The 18,466-nt window shown below is 45.3% G+C and overlaps 1 protein-coding gene across 2 annotated transcripts in view; it reads right to left on the bottom strand.

The window, feature by feature from the left end:
• TYK2 (tyrosine kinase 2) overlaps positions 1-18,466 on the bottom strand; it is a 2,798,586-nt gene that overhangs the window by 828,405 nt on the left and 1,951,715 nt on the right. For both annotated transcript variants that reach the window (XM_044084572.1, XM_044084573.1), the window contains one exon: positions 2,594-2,681. In XM_044084572.1, the coding sequence (XP_043940507.1) occupies positions 2,594-2,681 (88 nt within the window). The remainder of the gene's footprint in view (positions 1-2,593; positions 2,682-18,466) is intronic.

The raw sequence follows: 18,466 nt of genomic DNA, 5'->3' as shown, positions 1-18,466 counted from the left end.
CACTGTCAGACTGTGCAAAAGAGGATACCAGTGCTGGCATGGCCAGTCTGGTGCAATCAGGATGTCCTTGGCTTGTCCTCTTTGATCTTTAGTAGAAACTTTGACAGGAGAGGCAGAGGGGGAAAGGCATAGACTGAGGCTTTCCCAGGAAAAGGACAGGGCATCCACCTTCCAAGCTTGGCTGTGGGTAGTTCTGGTGCAGTATTTGTACAACTCATAGTTCTGAGGGGAGGCAAACAGGTCCACCTCTGGTGTCTCCCATCTGTTCCCCAAAAGCTTGAATATTTTGGGTTTCAGTTTCCATTCGTGTGGGTCCATGAGACATCTGCTTGTCGTCTGCCAGCAAATTTAGTTTGCTTGGCAGGAATTGAGCTTGTAGGTGCACCTGGTTGCTCAAAGTTGTGTTCTACAGAGCCATGGCTAGTCTGCAAAGTGTGTAGGAATGTGTCCCCCCCTGCTTGTTTATATACCACATAACTGTGGTGTTGTCTGTCTTTACCAATAGTTATCCTGTAAGAATGAGCCTTTCAAAGCTGTCAAAGCATTCTGTACAGCTAACATTTCATTTTGATTGATATGCAGGTGCTTTGGCTTCCATTTGCTCTGAATGCATGCACAGCCCTGCCATGTGAGCCCCCCATGCATAGTCTGATGCGCCTGTTGTTAGGGTTTGGGCAGCAGGGGGTAGAGTGAAAGAGAGTCCCTTGTTGTGGCTGCAGGCCTCTGCCCACCAAAGGAACTCTGCCCTTAGACACAGAATGATAGGAATTTTTGTTTCCAGGTCCCGAGAATGTTGACACCATAGACTTTTTAGATACCATTGATGTTTCCTCATATGCAGTCTTGCATATGGAATTAACAGAATGCAAGAGGCCATGAACCCCAGAGCTTGCAGTATTTTCCTTGCAGATAGCTGGGTTTTTGTGGCAAGTAGATTGAAGTAAGTTGTCAAATAAATTTGTTTCTCTGGACTGAGGAATGCCATCTGGGAAGTTGTGTTCAAGCTTGCTCCCATGAATACAATCTGTTGGCAGGGTAGTAAGTGTGACTTATTTTTGTTGATGGTGTACCCTAGTGAAGTTAGAAGTCTCTTTACAAGTGCTGTGGTAGCAAGTCCTGACTTTCCCCCTGCATCAGGCAATCGTCCAAGTATGGGTAAATCTGAATACTTCTCTGCCGGCAAAAAGCAATGGCTAGAGCTAGGCACTTTGTGAATACCCTGAGCGCAGTAGATAAGCCAAAGGGAAGTGCAGAGAACTGATTGTTAATAGAGCCTGCCCTGAAGCGAAGGTATTTCCTGCAAGATTCCCTTATGGGGATGTGCAGGTAAGCTTCTTTTAAGTCTAGGGTTGCCAGCCAGGCATCCTTGGCTAGCATAGGAAGCAGCTGTTGGAGAGTTAGCATTTTGAATTTTGGAACCACCAGAAAGGTGTTGAGAATAGATAAATCCGGGATAGGACACCAGGAGTTTTCTTTTCTGGGAACCAGGAACAGTCTTGAATAAAAGCCAATTACTAATTTTTTCTGACATCGGTAAGAGCAAGAGAAAAGGATCCCCAACGGGGTACTTATCTTTTAGAAGACTTCAGGTCTGAAACTCAAAAACTAAAATTTCAGGAGTCGGCCGACCGGCACTTGCAAAATGCTTCTGCTTCGGGCACCGTACGGCAAGAAAGACTGATGTAATGGCGTCGGCTGCATGTTTTACACCCCTGACGACCTGACGTCATGGAAGAAGCGACAGCATCTGACACTGAAATCCAAAGACTCTGGTATTCAGGCTGGCTGAGGGCTACCTGCAGGCAGATAACCCAAATGTGATGACTGCAACAGTGAAACATGAAGAACATCACTGCATTTCAGTAAATGCTGCCTGGCTGTTTCAGCCCATCATCTCGCACAGCTCTCTCATTTCATGAAAATCACATTTAACCCAGAGGAAGTACAAACAAAACGAAACACACATACAAAGTTAAGAAAAAGGTAAAAAATCAAATACAATAATGAATATTTATATGTTCACATTTAATTTTCTACAGTACAAAATGTAGAAATTTGAAATTATTCCTGAACAAGACAGATGAACCCAAGCATTATTTTTGCTTTCAAAATGTGTGGCTACATGACCTCCGAGATCTGTAGAAAGTGACTCTAAGCTGAAGGCCAGCTGACTATACTGCAGTGTAGAAAAATGGAGGGAGGAAGCTTCAAGCCTCAAGCCTCAGTGAAAAATAAATGACTGAACTTTGCACATACATACTTACATGCACAAGATTTGTTACGAAGTGTAAAATGAAAAGCAAACCAGGCATGTGTGATGCACTACACACAGATCCACTTTCCTCTCCATCATTGCAGTACCTTATGTAACAGCAGAATTTCAACAAAGACAGGAGGAAGTATCCTTTGTTACACCAACCATTTAGAAAATTCTGCAGATAAACTAGCTAGCACTTCATTCCCTGAAGTATCTGTGTGACTTGAAAGATGGTCAGTGAAGACAGGGTTGTAAGAAACTACTTTCTCTACATATATACATTTACATTAAAAAGCTAAAAAGGAAATATAACTGTAACAAATTACAAACACTTACTTTCTAGACCACGTACACAAACTCCATGAACAAATGCCAGATGAATGTGTGAAACTTGACTCATCAAACTGGCTGTCTCAAAGAAGGCCTGAAAAAAAAAAAACTTCCATTTGATCTAGAAGCATCATCAGTAATCTTCAATATCATCATCATCATTTTCTAAACTGCTTGTTTAGAAGGCTGCTGCAAGTAGGGTGGCCACAAGTCCAGACTTCTCTATATCTAGTGACAGTCATCCCTGTGGCATTATAAGGCATTTCCAGGCAGGCCAAGAGATATAACCTCAACATGCCTAGCAGCTGCCCCAGGGCATACTCACAGTGGACTGTCAAGTAATCTCCTTTGGAAAGTTTCCAGCAGTCATCCCCACATGTGCAAAAAACACATCAATGGACTTGTCTCAATGAGCAGTCATGGCTATACTCCATGGTACTACTGGACTGTCAAGCTCCTCACCCCATCACTAACAGCAAGTTCAGCTACATTTCAAAGCAATTGCATTTCTGATATTTTTACCAATGAGCTCACCCTTTTGGTCACTATTCAAATCTCATGAACACAGCTGAGGATGGGAACAGTGAATAACCAACACACACAGCTTTGATTTCTGAATCTGCTTTTGCTTCACTACTACAGCACATTACAATGTCTACAAGTACTGCTTCCACTGCATCCATCTTCTGGACAATTTCCCAATCATCTTTGTCCTCACTTATGAGTTAGAAGCACAAAGCATTACAGTTTGGGATATGATTTGTTTCTATTTAAATTGTGACATGTCTTATACAATTGAGGTTTGTCTACATAGTGTTTAAAGAAACAACAATTTAAGCAAGCATACAAACAATATTTTAAATCAACCTGGGTAAACTTCATACAAAAACATACTTAAAAATGTTATCCAATTTGGAGAAAGGAAGGAGGAGATTGGTGAAAAGCCACATCCTACCCTGGCAAGCAATGGCCATATGGCAGAGAACCTATCCTGGTCAGGTTGAGATTATCAGTCCATCAGAGGACATGTACATACACTTACATGCAGCACACATGCTCCCTCGTGCGTGTACACCCATACACCATCTCTAGCACATGCTCACTCACTCACTGACTGACATGCTCAAGAACGCGCGCACACACACACACACACACACACACACACACACACACAAGGATTTTGCAATACTATTAAAACACCTACCCATATGTTTTTGGGATGTAGAAGGCAGCCAAAGTGGGCCTCACAGCAAAAACGAATGCAGACTCCAAGGAGAAGGCACCCCAAACGGGAACCAAACCACAGAATTAAAAGTTATATATTTACCATAACTTGGTATGTGTTATCCTATTTCATTCTTTCTCACCACTGGATCCTTGAATCCGATATCGGATCCTAACTGGCTGTTCCAAAAGACAGATGCTACTAATCAAGTTCCTCCCACCCCCATAATGCCCTGTATCCCCTCTAACTCCTCAGATCAAGTTTACTGCCTCAGAAAAGGTGAAAGAAAGGTATGACAACAAATATGAACAAAGTACAGTTTTGCACCTACCATAAATGTAGATGTCCGATAGGTATGCATCTGCAGTCCTTACATATGGGTTGTCCTGCCTCAGGCAGCCCTTCGGTCGGCCGGATTCCAAAGTCTGGGTCCGGCGTCGGCTGATGTCGCCCTCTCCCCGACGTCAGAGCGCCTGGGGTATAAAAGCGTCAGCCGACGCCATCTTCCTCAGTTTTTCTTGCCCCAGATGCCCTCTAAGGAAGGCTAAATTTGGAGAGATGCAAAAAATTCCAAACATGCACAGTAATATAAAACAAATACACCATAATAGATAACCCCAGCTAGCTATAAGAGGGATAAGTACCCAGGAAATACCACAGAGGGGAAGGAGGGAGGGTAAACCTGACTGCAGATGCATACCTATCGGATACCTACATTTATGGTAGGTACAAAACTGTACTATGTCCTTCAAGGATGCATCTGCAGTCCTTACATATGGGTAGAATACCATAGCCAAGCTGGGGGTGGTAGGATCTAAGAAAGGGATGGTGTAGCTAAAATGCCCTGCAGGACTGCCGTAGCATAGCCTGCTCTGGATATGGAATATAAGGGTAAGTTGTAATGCTTGGAAAATGTATGCATGGAGCTCCATGTAGCAGCTTCTAAAATGTCCTTGGTAGCCACCCCTCTTAAGAAGGCTGTGGAGGTGGCTGTGGCTCTGGTGGAATGAGGTCTAATGTTAGCTGGCACAGTTTTGCCATGAAAAGAGTAACAGAATCAAATGCAATTCCGTATCCATTTTGAAATTGTCTGTTTGGAAATTGCTTTGCCTTGTACACCAGCAGCATATGCTACAAATAGCTGGTCAGTTTTTCTGTAAGTCTTAGTTCTGTCCAAGTAGTAGGTGCAACTGTCTGTGAATGTCCAGGGTATGCAGAAGTTTCTCCCCTTTGTTTTGTGGATTTGGAAAGAAGGTAGGCAGGTGAATAGCTTGGTTCAGTGAGACCCTGGATACCACCTTTGGCATGAATGAAGGATTGGTGGTCAGTGAGACTCTGTCCTGATGAAAAATAAGAAATGGTTGTACGGCCATGAGGGCCTGCAACTCAGATACTCTTCTTGCTGAGGTTATGGCCAGAAGGAAGGCAGTCTTCCAAGACAGGAACTGTAGTTCTGAAGATGCTGCTGGTTCAAAGGGAGGTAGAGTTAATTTTTCCAACATGAAGTTAAGGTCCCATGTAGGCACTGGTGGTTTTCTTGGAGGATTGATGTTTTTAATTCCCCTTAGAAACTGCCTTAGGAGAGGATGAGAGACGACAGGTGGATCAGTATTGTATTCTGCTGAGATTGCTGAAGCATGAATTTTTATGGAAGAGTAAGAAAGGCCATTGTGGAGCATTTCTCCCAAGTATTCCAGGATATGTGCCAAGTTCATCACTGTCGCATCTAGGCCCTTTGAGGTGCACCAAGTGCGAAATCTTTTCCATTTTGCTGAATATGCCTTTCTTGTGGAAGGCCGGAAGCTTCCATGATGATGTCCTTCACTGTCTTGGATAGCTTATCCTGGTGAGGAGTCAAGGTATTCTCCAGGCTGTCAGCTGCAAGGTTTTCAGGCTGGAGTAAAGAGTTTTGTAATTGTGTTGTGTCAGAAGAAGTGGCCATAGTGGTAGAGGCCACGGTTTTGTGCGTGACATGCTCCTTAACAGTGGGTACCAGTGCTGCCTGGGCCAGTCCGGAGCTATCAGAATCACTTTGGGCTGCTCCGTCCTGATCTTCAGTAAGACCTTGGTCATTAATGGAAGAGGTGGGAAAGCATACACTGTTAGAGTATTCCAGCTGAAAGAGAGGGCGTCCACTTTCCATGCTTGTGGGTGGTATGTCCTTGAACAGAATTTCTTCAGCTGATGGTTGTGGTGGGAGGCAAAAAGATCTATGTCCGGCCTCCCCCATGATTGTGTTATCTGAAGGAAAATGTCTGGATGCAGCATCCATTCGTGTGGATCCATGATATTTCTGCTCAGGCTGTCCGCCAGTATATTGTTTTTTCCTGGCACAAACCGGGATTGCAGCTCTATATTGATTTTTAGGGAAAGTTCCCAAAGATTCATTGCCAGCCTGCAAAGAGGGTAGGAATGGGTACCTCCTCGCTTGTTTATGTACCACATAACTGCGGTATTGTCTGTCCTTATTAGCAGGTGTCCTTGATGCAGAAAATGTTTGAAGGCCTCGATTGCATGTATCGCCGCCAGCATTTCCTTTTGGTTTATGTGCATGCGCAATTCTTTCTTTGACCATAGTCCTTGAATGCATCTGCCCTCCATGTATGCTCCCCAACCATGGTCTGAAGCGTCCGTTGTAATGGTTTGGCTGATTATTGGTTTGTTGAAGGGCAGACCCCTGTTTGACTGGCTTGCTTGAGCCCACCACAGAAATTCCTTTTGAAGGCATGGAATGAGAGGTATCAAAGCTTCTAGGCTGTGACTGTGCTGACACCATAAACTCCTTAGGTACCATTGTAGTTTCCTCATATGTAGCCTTGCTTGTGGAATCAGAAGAATGCAAGATGCCATGTAACCCAGGGCCTGCAGGATTTTCCTTGCAGTCAGCTGAGTTTGTTTTGTCAGATTTCTGAAATAATCCAGTAGTTCTCTTTGTTTTTCTTCCGTGAGAAAAGCCATTTGGGTGGTTGTATCTAGTTTCGCACCCAGAAAAATTATCCTTTGGGATGGAACTAGTCTTGATTTGTGAATGTTGACTGTATATCCCAAAGCCTGAAGTAGGCGGATGGCATAATTCAAGTGTTTTACCAAAGTTTGTTGGCTGTCCGCTTGTATAAGGCAGTCATCCAGGTATGGGTATATTTGAATCCCCTGAAGTCTGCAGTGTGCAATTACTGATGCCAGGCATTTCGTGAATACTCTGGGCGCAGTAGATAAGCCAAAGGGCAATGCTGAGAATTGATAATGCTCTGAACCTGCAAGAAATCTGAGGTGTCTTCTGCAACTTTGTCTGATAGGGACATGCAGGTATGCCTCCTTGAGGTCTAGAGTTACCAGCCAAGACCCCTTGCCCAGCATGGGAAGGAGTTGCTGTAGGGTCAGCATTTTGAATTTTGGCACAATGAGATAAGTACTCAGTGTGGACAAGTCGAGAATAGGCCTCCATTGTTTTTCTTTTCTTGGGACAAGGAATAGTCTGGAATAAAATCCTTGGCCTTGTTCTGTGAGAGGAACCTTTTCTATAGCTTTCATTTGCAATAGGTTGGAAATTTGTTTTAAAGCCTCTGCCCTTTGATTCGGTGGCAGGTTTGGCATGCCTTTTCTTTTTGGTAATGTATGAAAATGGAACCTGTAGTCTTTGTCTATTATTTGCAGTGTCCATTTGTCCCTTGTAATACTGTGCCAATTTTTTGAGAATAAAGATAGCTTTCCGCCCAAAGGTGCTTCCAACTGAGCCCTGGTTGGCAGGGTCAAGGTAAAGTCATTGAGTCTGTCCTTGTGCAGCAGTTGTAGGTCCTGCACTACCTCTCTGGTTAGGAGGCTGCCATTAACGTCCTCTGTAGGAGCCTATAGCTTGCCCTCTACCTCTGGCACGCCTGTTCTTGCCTCTTTGAAATCTCTCTGTGTCCGGAAAGGACCAATTCTTAGAGGGCCAATTTCTGCTGAATCTTGGTGGTTGGACCTGGAGAAAATCTTTGACTGTTTGTACAGATTTAGCCTTTTCCTCAAATTTCTTTAAGACCTCCTGAGCAGTGGAGCCAAATAACTTTTGCTTTTCCAGTGGCGCATCCAGTAGCTTTGCTTTAACATGATCTGGCAGAGTTTGTTCCTTCAGCCAAGCATGCCTACGTATGACTGCACCTGTCATTGCTGACCTACATGAAGCTTCCAATGCATCATAACCACACAGCAAGAAATGGTTGCTAACCTGTTGGGAGTTATGTACCAGATCCTGAAGTGACTTGCGATCTAGGGGTTCAGGTGAAGACAGTTTTTTATGCAATTCATCTAACAAATACTCTTGGTACTGTATCATATGGAATTGACAATTTAATGCCCTCATAGAAAGAGTGGAAGAAGTATATACTTTTTTACACCATCTCTCTAAAGCCCCCTTTCAGAGAGGAGAGGATTTTTAGTAGTGGCAGATGCAACCCCTTTAGGGCCTGGGAAATAGTTTCAGGGTCAGCAGAGTGGGCCTTGTAAAGGAAATGATGCGAGTCCGGGACCTTGTAGTACCCATCGGGTTTGACAGGAACCGGAGGAAGGGAGTCAGGGGTAGTGCTAGACTCAGAGTACACATCATCAATGACATTCAAAACAGGAGGAATAGCCAAAGGTCTATGCTGAGGTAAATGCAAAAAAGTCCTTAATCTCTTCCTGGAATCAGAGAATTCCTGGCCCTGCCATTTGAAATGCTCTCTCATGGAGTGAAGGGTCTCCCCAAAGGACAGCTCTTCAGGAGGGGAGGCAGAGGGAATAGATTCCTCTGCATCAGAATCCTCAGAGGTAAAGGCCTCCTCCTGGTAGTCTGAAAGAGCAGAGCCATCTGAGGCCTCATCAGAGGACTGGGGATCAGTGGGCTCAACCCTGGGCCTTTTGTCTAGAGGAGGTTGAGAGCCCCTGTCCGGATGTGGCTGAGAGCCCCTAATTAAGGAAATAAGGTCCTCAGCTAAACTTAAAATCTGTGAACCTGTAGTGGATCCCTGAGGAATAGCCCTGGGAGGCAGAGATTTTGGCTGTTTAGCAGCTTTAGCCCTTGTGAATGCCTTTATGGACATGGATGCAGGAGGCCTGGCTGCTCCACGTGCTGGCGTAGTCTTGTCTAGGGAAATGGTGTCGGCTGTTTCCGGAACACCGGTTTCTGAGGGAAATTCTATAACCGACTCAGAAGAGGCCTCCGGGGCAGAGGTTGTCGGTTGTGCGGTTTCAACGGTCGGAAGTACCAAGGACTCGGTTTCAGCCGAGACCGAGACACTCGCGGTAGGCCTAGGCGTGGTTTCAGCCGAAACCACGGTCCGCATGTGTCGGTCCTTGTCCTTCCGTTTTTTGGTTAAATGAGAAGTTGGAGTCTCCGACGGCATATTGTAACAGTAACTAGCCCCAAAAAATTCCTCTGCAAACTCCGCCCGACGCCTAAGAGTGCATCGGTTGAAGGAGGCACAGGCTGTACATGCCGAGACGTCGTGGTCTGGGCCTAGGCAGGGAAGGCAGTAAGAATGGAAATCCTTATGAGGTATTTGTTTCCCACAAGTTAAGCAATTATTAACTTTAAGCGTTTGATCTGACATCGGCTGAGGCAAGAAAGAGTCCCCAATGGTGTACTTAGCTTTTGAAGTCTTCGGTAGCTGAAGTTACAGGAGCTGGCCGACCGGCACTTGCGAACTGCTTCTGCTTCGGGCACCACACGGCAAGAAAGACTGAGGAAGATGGCGTTGGCTGACGCCTTTATACCCCAGGTGCTCTGACGTCGGGGAGAGGGCGACATCAGCCGACGCCGGACCCAGACTTTGGAATCCGGCCGACCGAAGGGCTGCCTGAGGCAGGACAACCCATATGTAAGGACTGCAGATGCATCCTTGAAGGACATCAATAATACTCTCAATTGAAGTTCAAGACAGAGATCCATGAAGCTCAAACTCTTCTAGATACCTCTAGACTTCCTGGAAGGGGGAAGGTTGGTGGGATGAGAGGAAGAATCAAATAAGACAACACAGATACCAAGTTATAGTAAGTATATAACTCCTAAATCTGATGTTGTCCATTTCATTCTTCCTCACCACTGGGTCCCCAGCTATATAATTTCCCAGGGTCGCCACTATGAAACATATATGCTGGAGCAAAGGAGGAGCCAAAAGATGCTATATTTCTGGAAAGTATATCCAATTTATAATGGGAAACAAAAGTATGCGACTTGGACCAGGATGCCATAGCACAGACAACATCAATAGAGATCCTAGCCGCAATGGCCTAGTAGAGTGGGCCTTCAGTGGATGCGGCAATTGCAGTCCTTTCAGGGAATAAATGGTGGAAATGCAATTAGTGACACATTTAGCTAGAGTTACTTTTGACACTGCTTGGCCCAACGGATTGGGAGAAAAGGAGATGAATGGTTGTTCAGATTTTCTATGCTCCCTTGTCCTGTGCTGGAAGAAATGCAACTGTCTATGAACATCAAGGAGGTGAAAAGTACAGTTTTGTACCTACCATAAATGTAGATGTCCGATAGGTATGCATCTGCAGTCATAACATATGGGTTGTCCTGCCTCAGGCAGCCCTTCGGTCTGCCGGATTCCAAAGTCTGGGTCTGGCTTCGGCTGATTTCGCACTTTCCCCGACGTCATCGCTTCTGGGGTATAAAGGCATCAGCCAACGCCATTTTCCTCAGTGTTTCTTGCCCCAGATGCCAGGTGCCCTCAAGGAAGGCTAAATTTGGATAAAAGTTGAAAGTTCCAAACAGTAGCAACAAATTATATATATATATATATATATATATATATATATATATATATATATATATATATATATACATATATACAAACAAATACACCATAACAAATTCCCCCAGCTAGCTGAAAAGGGGTAAGCACCCTAGGAATGCCACAGAGGGGAAGGAGGTTGGGTAATCCTGACTGCAGATGCATACCTATCGGACATCTACATTTATGGTAGGTACAAAACTGTACTATGTCCTTCAAGGATGCATCTGCAGTCATAACATATGGGTAGAATACCATACCCAAAACTGGGGGAGGAGGTACTAAGATAAGGATGGTGTAGTTAAGATCCCCTGTAAAACTGCAGTTGCAAAGCCTGCTCGGGATCTGGAGTATAGAGGTAGATTATAATGCTTGGCAAATGTATGCACGGAGCTCCAAGTAGCAGCCTCTAAAATGTCCTTGGTAGCCACCCCTCTTAGGAAAGCTGTAGTGGTGGCTGTGGCCCTTGTGGAATGAGGCCTGATATGTTCAGGAGCTGTCTTCCCATGAAAAGAGTAGCAAAAGCGAATGCAATTTCCTATCCATTTTGAAATTGTCTGCTTGAAAATTGCTTTTCCTTGCACCCCAGTTGCATAGGCTACAAAAAGTTGGTCAGTTTTTCTGCTGGCTTTAGTTCTGTCCAGATAGTAGCATAGTTGTCTGTGCATATCCAAGGTGTGCAAGAGTTTCTCTCCTTTGTTCTGTGGGTTAGGGAAGAACGTAGGCAGATGAATGGCTTGGTTCAAGAATACCCTGGATACCACCTTTGGCATGAAAGTTGGATTGGTTCTCAGAGACACTCTATCCTGGTGAAAAATAAGGAAAGGCTGCACTGCCATTAATGCCTGTAGCTTGGATACTCTTCTTGCTGAAGTGATTGCCAGAAGGAAAGCAGTTTTCCAAGATAAAAACTGTAAGTCTGCTGATGCTGCTGGTTCAAAAGGAGGTAGTGTCAATTTTTCCAGCACAAAATTGAGATCCCATGCAGGTAGAGGGGGTCTCCTTGGAGGTTTAACATTTTTGATCCCTCTCAGAAATTGTCTGAGAAGAGGGTGAGAGAAGATAGGAGGATCCATGTTGTATTCTGCTGAAATTGCTGAAGCATGAATCTTAATGGAAGAGTAAGACAGGCCATTGTGGAACAATTCTGCTAAGTATTCTAGGATGTGTGCTAGGTTTGCCACTGTAACATCTGTGGCTTTTGATGTGCTCCAAATGAGGAATCTTTTCCATTTAGCTGAGTACGCCTTCCTTGTGGAGGGTCTGCGAGCCTCCAGGATAATGTCCTTCACCCTCTGAGATAAGACCGTTTGGTTTTAAGCAATTTTCCAGGCAGTTAGTTGCAGAGTTTTCAAGTTTGGATGCAGGGTCTTGAAATTGTTCTGCATTAGAAGAAGAGGCCATAGGGGTAGAGGCCATGAGTTCGCCTGAGACATGTTTTTCGGTAGCGGATACCAGTGTTGTCTTGGCCAGTCCAGAGCTATTAGTATTACCTTTGGCTGTTCCTCCCTGATCTTCAGAAGAACCTTGTACATCAGTGGGAGTGGTGGGAATGCATACACTATCAGGGCATTCCAGATGAAAGAGAGAGAGTCCACCCTCCAGGCTTGTGGGTGGTATGTCCTTGAGCAGAATTTCTTCAGTTGATGGTTGAGAGGGGAGGCGAACAGATCTATCTCTGGCAGTCCCCATTTCTTTGTTATGAGTTTGAAGATGTCTGGATGCAGCATCCATTCATGAGCATCCGTGGTAGTCCTGCTTAAGCTGTCTGCTAGTGAATTCTCTTTTCCTGGTAGAAAAACAGCCTGCAGCTGGATATTGAGATTCAGGGCTAGGTTCCACAGATCCATTGTCATCCGGCATAGAGGGTAGGAGTGCGTGCCTCCCTGTTTGTTTATGTACCACATGACCATGGTGTTGTCTGTCCTTATCAGCAGATGTCCTTGCTGGAGGAATGGTTTGAATGCCTCGAGTGCAAGCTTCACTGCCAGCATCTCCTTTTGGTTTATGTGCAAGCTTAGCTGTCCTTGAGACCATAGGCCTTGGATACATTTGTCCTCCATGTGTGCTCCCCTTCATAGGTCTGAGGCGTCCGTGGTGATGGTCTGCTTTGGGTTTGGTTTTTTGAAAGGCAACCTTCTGTTGGACTGGCAGGCCTGAGCCCACCACAGAAATTCCTTTTGAAGGCATAGAATGATTGGTATCATGGTTTCTAGACTGTGTCTGTGTTGAGACCATACATTCCTTAGGTACCATTGTAATTTTCTCATATGCAGCCTGGCATGTGGGATCAAGATTATGCAGGATGCCATGAAACCCAGGGCCTGCAGGACTTTCCTTGCAGTAAGCTGAGTTTGTCTTGTCAAAGTCATAAAATAATCTGGAAGTTGTTTTTGTTTTTCTTCTGTGAGAAAAGCCATCTGAGTTATTGTGTCCAGATCTGCACCCAAAAAGGTTATCCTTTGGGATGGCACTAGTCTTGACTTTTGGATGTTGACTGTGTATCCCAAGGCCTGTAGCAGGTGTATGACACAGGCCAAATCCTTTATCAATTTTGTCTTGCTGTCCGCTTGTATTAGGCAGTCATCCAGGTATGGGTAGATTTGAATTCCCTGTAGAATGCAATGTGCAATTACTGATGCCAGGCATTTCGTGAATACTCTGGGCGCAGTAGATAAGCCAAAGGGCAATGCTGAGAATTGATAATGCTCTGATCCTGCAAGAAATCTGAGGTGTCTTCTGCAATCTGGTCGGATAGGGACGTGCAGGTATGCCTCCTTGAGATCTAGAGTCACCAGCCAAGACTCATTGCCCAACATGGGAAGAGGTTGCTGTAGGGTCAGCATTTTGAATTTTGGTACAATGAGATATGTGTTCAGTGCGGACAAGTCGAGAATAGGTCTCCATTGGTTTTCTTTTCTTGGTACAAGGAATAGTCTGGAGTAAAATCCTTGGCCTTGTTCCATAGATGGTACCCTTTCTATTGCTTTCATCTGAAGTAAATTTTTGATTTGTCTTAAAGCCTCTGGCTTCTGATTTGGTGGTAGGTTTGGCAATCCGCTCCTCTTTGGTAGAGTGTGGAAGTGAAACCTGTATCCTTTGTCTATTGTTTGCAATGTCCATGTGTCCTTTGTAATGAAATGCCAGTTTTTTGAAAATAAAGTCAGCTTTCCTTCAAGGAGCTTCCAGTTGTTCCCTGGTAGGCGGAATCAGAGTCAAGTCATTGTGTCTGTCCTGTGCTAGTGGTTGTAGTTGCAGCTGTGGCAGTACTCCTCTGGTTGGCAGGCTGCCACTGACGGCCCCTATAGGCACCTTTTGATTGACCTCTGCCTCGAGGGCGTCTATTCCTGCCTCTCTGTGCTCTGGAGGTGTCTGGAAAGGACCAATTCTTGGAAGGCCAGCTTCTACTAAACCTCGGAGGTTGGACCTGTAGAAATTCCTTTACTGTTTGCACAGATTTTGCTTTTTCTTCCACCTTCTTTAGAATTTCCTGTGCAGGGGAGCCAAATAAACTTTGTTTCTCCATTGGAGCATCTAGGAGCTTAGCCTTGACATGGTCTGGCAGGGATTGCTCTTTTAGCCAGGCATGTCTACGAATTACTGCCCCAGTCATAGCTGATCTAAATGAAGCCTCCAGTGCATCATAGCCACATTTTAAAAAATGATTACTGACCTGCTGAGAGTTGTGTACCAAATCCTGAAGGGATTTACGGTCTAAAGGTTCAGGAGAAGAAAGCTTCTTATTCAGCTGATCTAACAAATATTCCTGGTACTGTATCATGTGGAATTGACAGTTTAAAGCCCTGGCTGAAAGAGTAGCAGATGTATAAACCTTCTTACCCCATCTCTCTAATGCTCTAGATTCTCTCTGTCAGAGGGTAGGGGATTTTTGGCAGTGGTAGCTGCAACACCTTTTGGGCCCTGTGAAATAGTTTCTGGATCTGCAGCATGGGCTTTATATAGGTGGAAGTGAGAGTCCGGGACCCTGTAATATCTGTCAGGTTTGGCAGGGGCCGGAGGAAGAGAATCAGGTGCAAAACTAACATCATTATACACATCATCAATTACAGTTAGTACTGGTGGTATGGCTAAGGGCCTATGCTGGGGCAAATGTCAAAAAGTCCTTAGCCTTTTTCTAGAATCAGAAAAATCCTGACCCTGCCATTGAAAATGCTCCCTCATAGAGTGCAAGGTTTCCCCAAAGGAAAATTCTTCAGGAGGGGAGGCAGAAGGGATAGAATCTTCAGCATCTGAATCCTCGTAAGGAGAATAGGCACCTTCCTGATGGTCTGACAAATCAGATCCATCCGTGGAGTAATCAGAGGAGACAGGTTCAGAGGGTTCAGTCCTAGGCCTTTTGTCTGGTGGAGGTTGGGAGGCCCTGTCTGGGTGAGGTTGGGAACCCCTAATCAAGGAAATCAGGTCCTCAGCAAGACTGAGAATCTGAGAACTTGAGGAGGGCCTCTGGGAAGTAATTTTGGCATGTAAAGCCTTGGAAATTTTGGCAGCTTTAGCCCTGGAGAAGGCCTTAATACTCATAGAAGCAGGGGGCCTAGCTGCCCCACGTGCAGGAGTAGAAATGTCCAATGGAATGGTGTCGGACAATTCTTGTGCGCTAGCTTCGGTAGGGATTTCAGAAGCCGACTCAGCCGGGGCCTCACTGGCCTCGGTTGTCGGAGGTATGTTTTCGGTAGAAGAAATAACCGAAGACTCGGTTTCAGCTGCGAGTGTCAGTCCTTTTCCCTGCGTTTTTTGGCCAAATGCGTAGTCGGAGTTTCCGACGGCATTTTATATGCAAAGGCGGATCCGAAAAACTCTTCTGTAAACTCTGACCGACGTCTAAGAGTCCGTCGGTTGAAGGAGGCACAGGCTAAACAAGCTGATACGTCGTGGTCTGGGCCTAAGCAAGGAAGGCAGAAAGAGTGGAAATCCTTATGAGGTATTTGTTTCCCACAAGTTAAACAATTATTTACTTTGTCTGACATCGGCTGAGGCAAGAAAGAGTCCCCAACGGGGTACTTAGCTTTTTTCGAAGTATTCGGTAGCTGAATCTCTGGATCTGACTGACCGGCACTTGCGAACAGCTTCTGCTTCGGGCACCGCGCGGCAAGAAAGACTGAGGAAAATGGCGTCGGCTGATGCCTTTATACCCCAGAAGCGATGACGTCGGGGAAAGTGCGACATCAGCCGAGGCCAGACCCAGACTTTGGAATCCGGCCGACCGAAGGGCTGCCTGAGGCAGGACAACCCATATGCTATGACTGCAGATGCATCCTTGAAGGACATCATATATTCACCCTTGCTAGATTAGTTAGGAAAGAAAACCAGAAGGTGAATGGACTGGTTTATGTTCGCCTTCGTGGTCACTTTGGGCATAAAAGAAGGATTCTTCCTCAGGGAAACTCTGTCTTTGAAAAAGGAAATATATGGTGATTTAGATGATAAGGCCTGTAGTTCTGATACCCTCTTGGCTGAAGTAATGGCCAAAAGAAAAACGTTTTTTCCGGGTTAAAAACTTTAAGTCACAGGAATCAGCCGGTTCAAAAGGTCTCTGAGTGACACCTAGCAGGATCAGATTCAGATCCCAAGGAGGAAAAGGAAAAGGTGGCCTAAGACGAAATATTCCTTTCCTGAATGCCTTGCACAACCTAGATGTTGAGATGGAAGTTAGTGAATGTGAATCATCTGTGATGTGAAAGTTAGCAACTGCTGCCAACTATAAGTTAATCGTAGAAAAACTGGCTCCCTCCTGAAAAAGAGAACAGGAAAATAACAGCTGAAATGAGAGCTGAGAAAGGGTCAATGTTCTGATTTCGTGCCCGCACTGAAAATCTTTTCCAATTGCTATTGTAAATCTTTTTAGTAGAAGGTTTTTCAGAAGAAAAAATAATGTCTTGGACGGGGGAGGCTAGCCTGGACTTTCTTAAAATCACTGGAAGTGGAGATACCAAGCAGTTAGCCTCAGTGATTTTAGATTGGGGAATTAGAAGTTATGTACTCACCATAACGTTCCATCTGAGTAGGTGTATTCATTTGTCTGCAACCTGTGGGTTATGGATCCGATATCGGATCCGAACCGGCATAGTTTCCAGCTATGGATCCAAGCTCTCAGCTCCTCCCCTCACCCATAATGCCCTGCTCTACCCTCATGACCTCAGATCGAGTTTGCCAAAGCAACAATACCCTCAAAAGGGTAACCAGTAATATGCAGGAAACTGAAAGGCCAGGGGGATAGGAGGCAGACAAATGAATACACCTACTCAGATGGAACGTTATGGTGAGTACATAACTTCTAAATCTGAAGTAGGATATTCATTTGTCTGCAACCTGTGGGACAGAGTCCCCAGCTACCTGAATCTTGGGCCATCATGGAAGGATATTCGAGAGCACCCGGAGCCAAAGGATGCTCTACCCTGGATGCAAGATCCAACTTATAGTGAGAAATAAATGTATGAGACGAAGCCCATGTAGCTGCTGCACAAATATCATCCAGAGGAATCCTAGCCTTGAAGGCTGCTGAGGTAGATACTGACCGGGTTGAATGGGCATGAACACCGCCTTCCTGACGCTTGATAAGCCAATAAAATGCACTGTGAAATCCAGCGGGACAGAGAAACTTTGGAAATTGGCTTGCCCAAATTGAATTTTGCAAAGGAAATAAACAGCTGGTCGGATTGCCTATGACCAGCTGTCCTGTTGAGATAAAATCTTAGTTGCCTGTGAACATCTAGTGAGTGTAGCCTATATTCACCTTTGTTTTCATACTTAGGAAGAAAACAGGGAGGTTAATAGATTGATTGATGTTTGCTTCAGAAGCGATTTTAGGAAGGAAGGACGGGTTGGTCCTGAGGGAGACACGGTCCGGATAAAACCAAGTAAGGAGGTTTAGCTGATAAAGCTTGAAGTTCAGAAACTCTCTTGGCTGATGTAATGGCTACCAAAAGGCTGTCTTGTAAGACAAGAATTTGAGGTCCACTGTAGCGGGGAGCGGTCAAGGCCTGTAGGACCAGAGAAAGGTCCCAAGGAGGAACTGCTTGCTTAATAGGGGCCTGAGAAGGAAAGTACCCTTAAGAAAGGTTTTGCACAATTTGGCTGACATAAGAGGATTAGACTCTTGACCAATGTGATAGTGAGAAATTGCCGCCAGTTGAACTTTGACTGTGGAACTGCTGGCACCATCATTAAAGAGAGGTTAGAAAATCAAGCACTAGGGAGAGGAACCGTGAAGGGATCTAGGCCTCACGGAGAAACGTTTCCATTTGCTTGTAAACCTTTCTAGTGGCTGGTTTATGAGCCGCCACCAAAATAGCCTGTGAAGAGATACCGGGAGTCCTTATCAAGAGTGGAACTGCGGTCAGCTTCAGGCTGTCCAGGTTCGGAGGAGGAATGCAGGATGGATGGGATATCAGATCCGGAATAGGATCTAGAATCCAAGGAGGATTCACAGAGTGAGACCTTAGGAAGGGGAACCAGATCTGTCGAGGCCAGAACGGAGCAATGAGAATCATTCTGCAACCCACCCGAGAGGCTTTCTGAAGAACTTGCAGCATCAGAGGCAAGGGTGGATAGGCATACAGAAGACCGGGTGGCCAAGCATGCACCAGAGCGTCTCTTGGGAGGAGGTATCAGGGTGTTTGAGGGAGAGGCAAAAGATCGCATGAAGGCGCTACTTGACAATTGAGAGACCACGGGTCAGAATGGTGCGACTGAGCTTGTCCGCTAGGATGTTGGACCAGATTGCCCATTCCCAAACTCTCATGGCCTCGACAAAGAGGGTAAGACCTTGTTCCCCTTGCTTGTTGATGTACCAGACAACAGACATATTGTCCGACTGAATCGCAATTGTTCCCAAGGGAAGAAAGTCCTGAAGTGCTAGCAACGCTTAAGAGCACAGCT

Source organism: Protopterus annectens, chromosome 9.part0 (genome assembly GCF_019279795.1).
Source record: "Protopterus annectens isolate FY-2018-M chromosome 9.part0, PAN1.0, whole genome shotgun sequence".
Classification (NCBI taxonomy): Eukaryota; Metazoa; Chordata; order Ceratodontiformes; family Protopteridae; genus Protopterus; species Protopterus annectens.
This window is presented reverse-complemented; position numbering and strand designations above follow the sequence as displayed.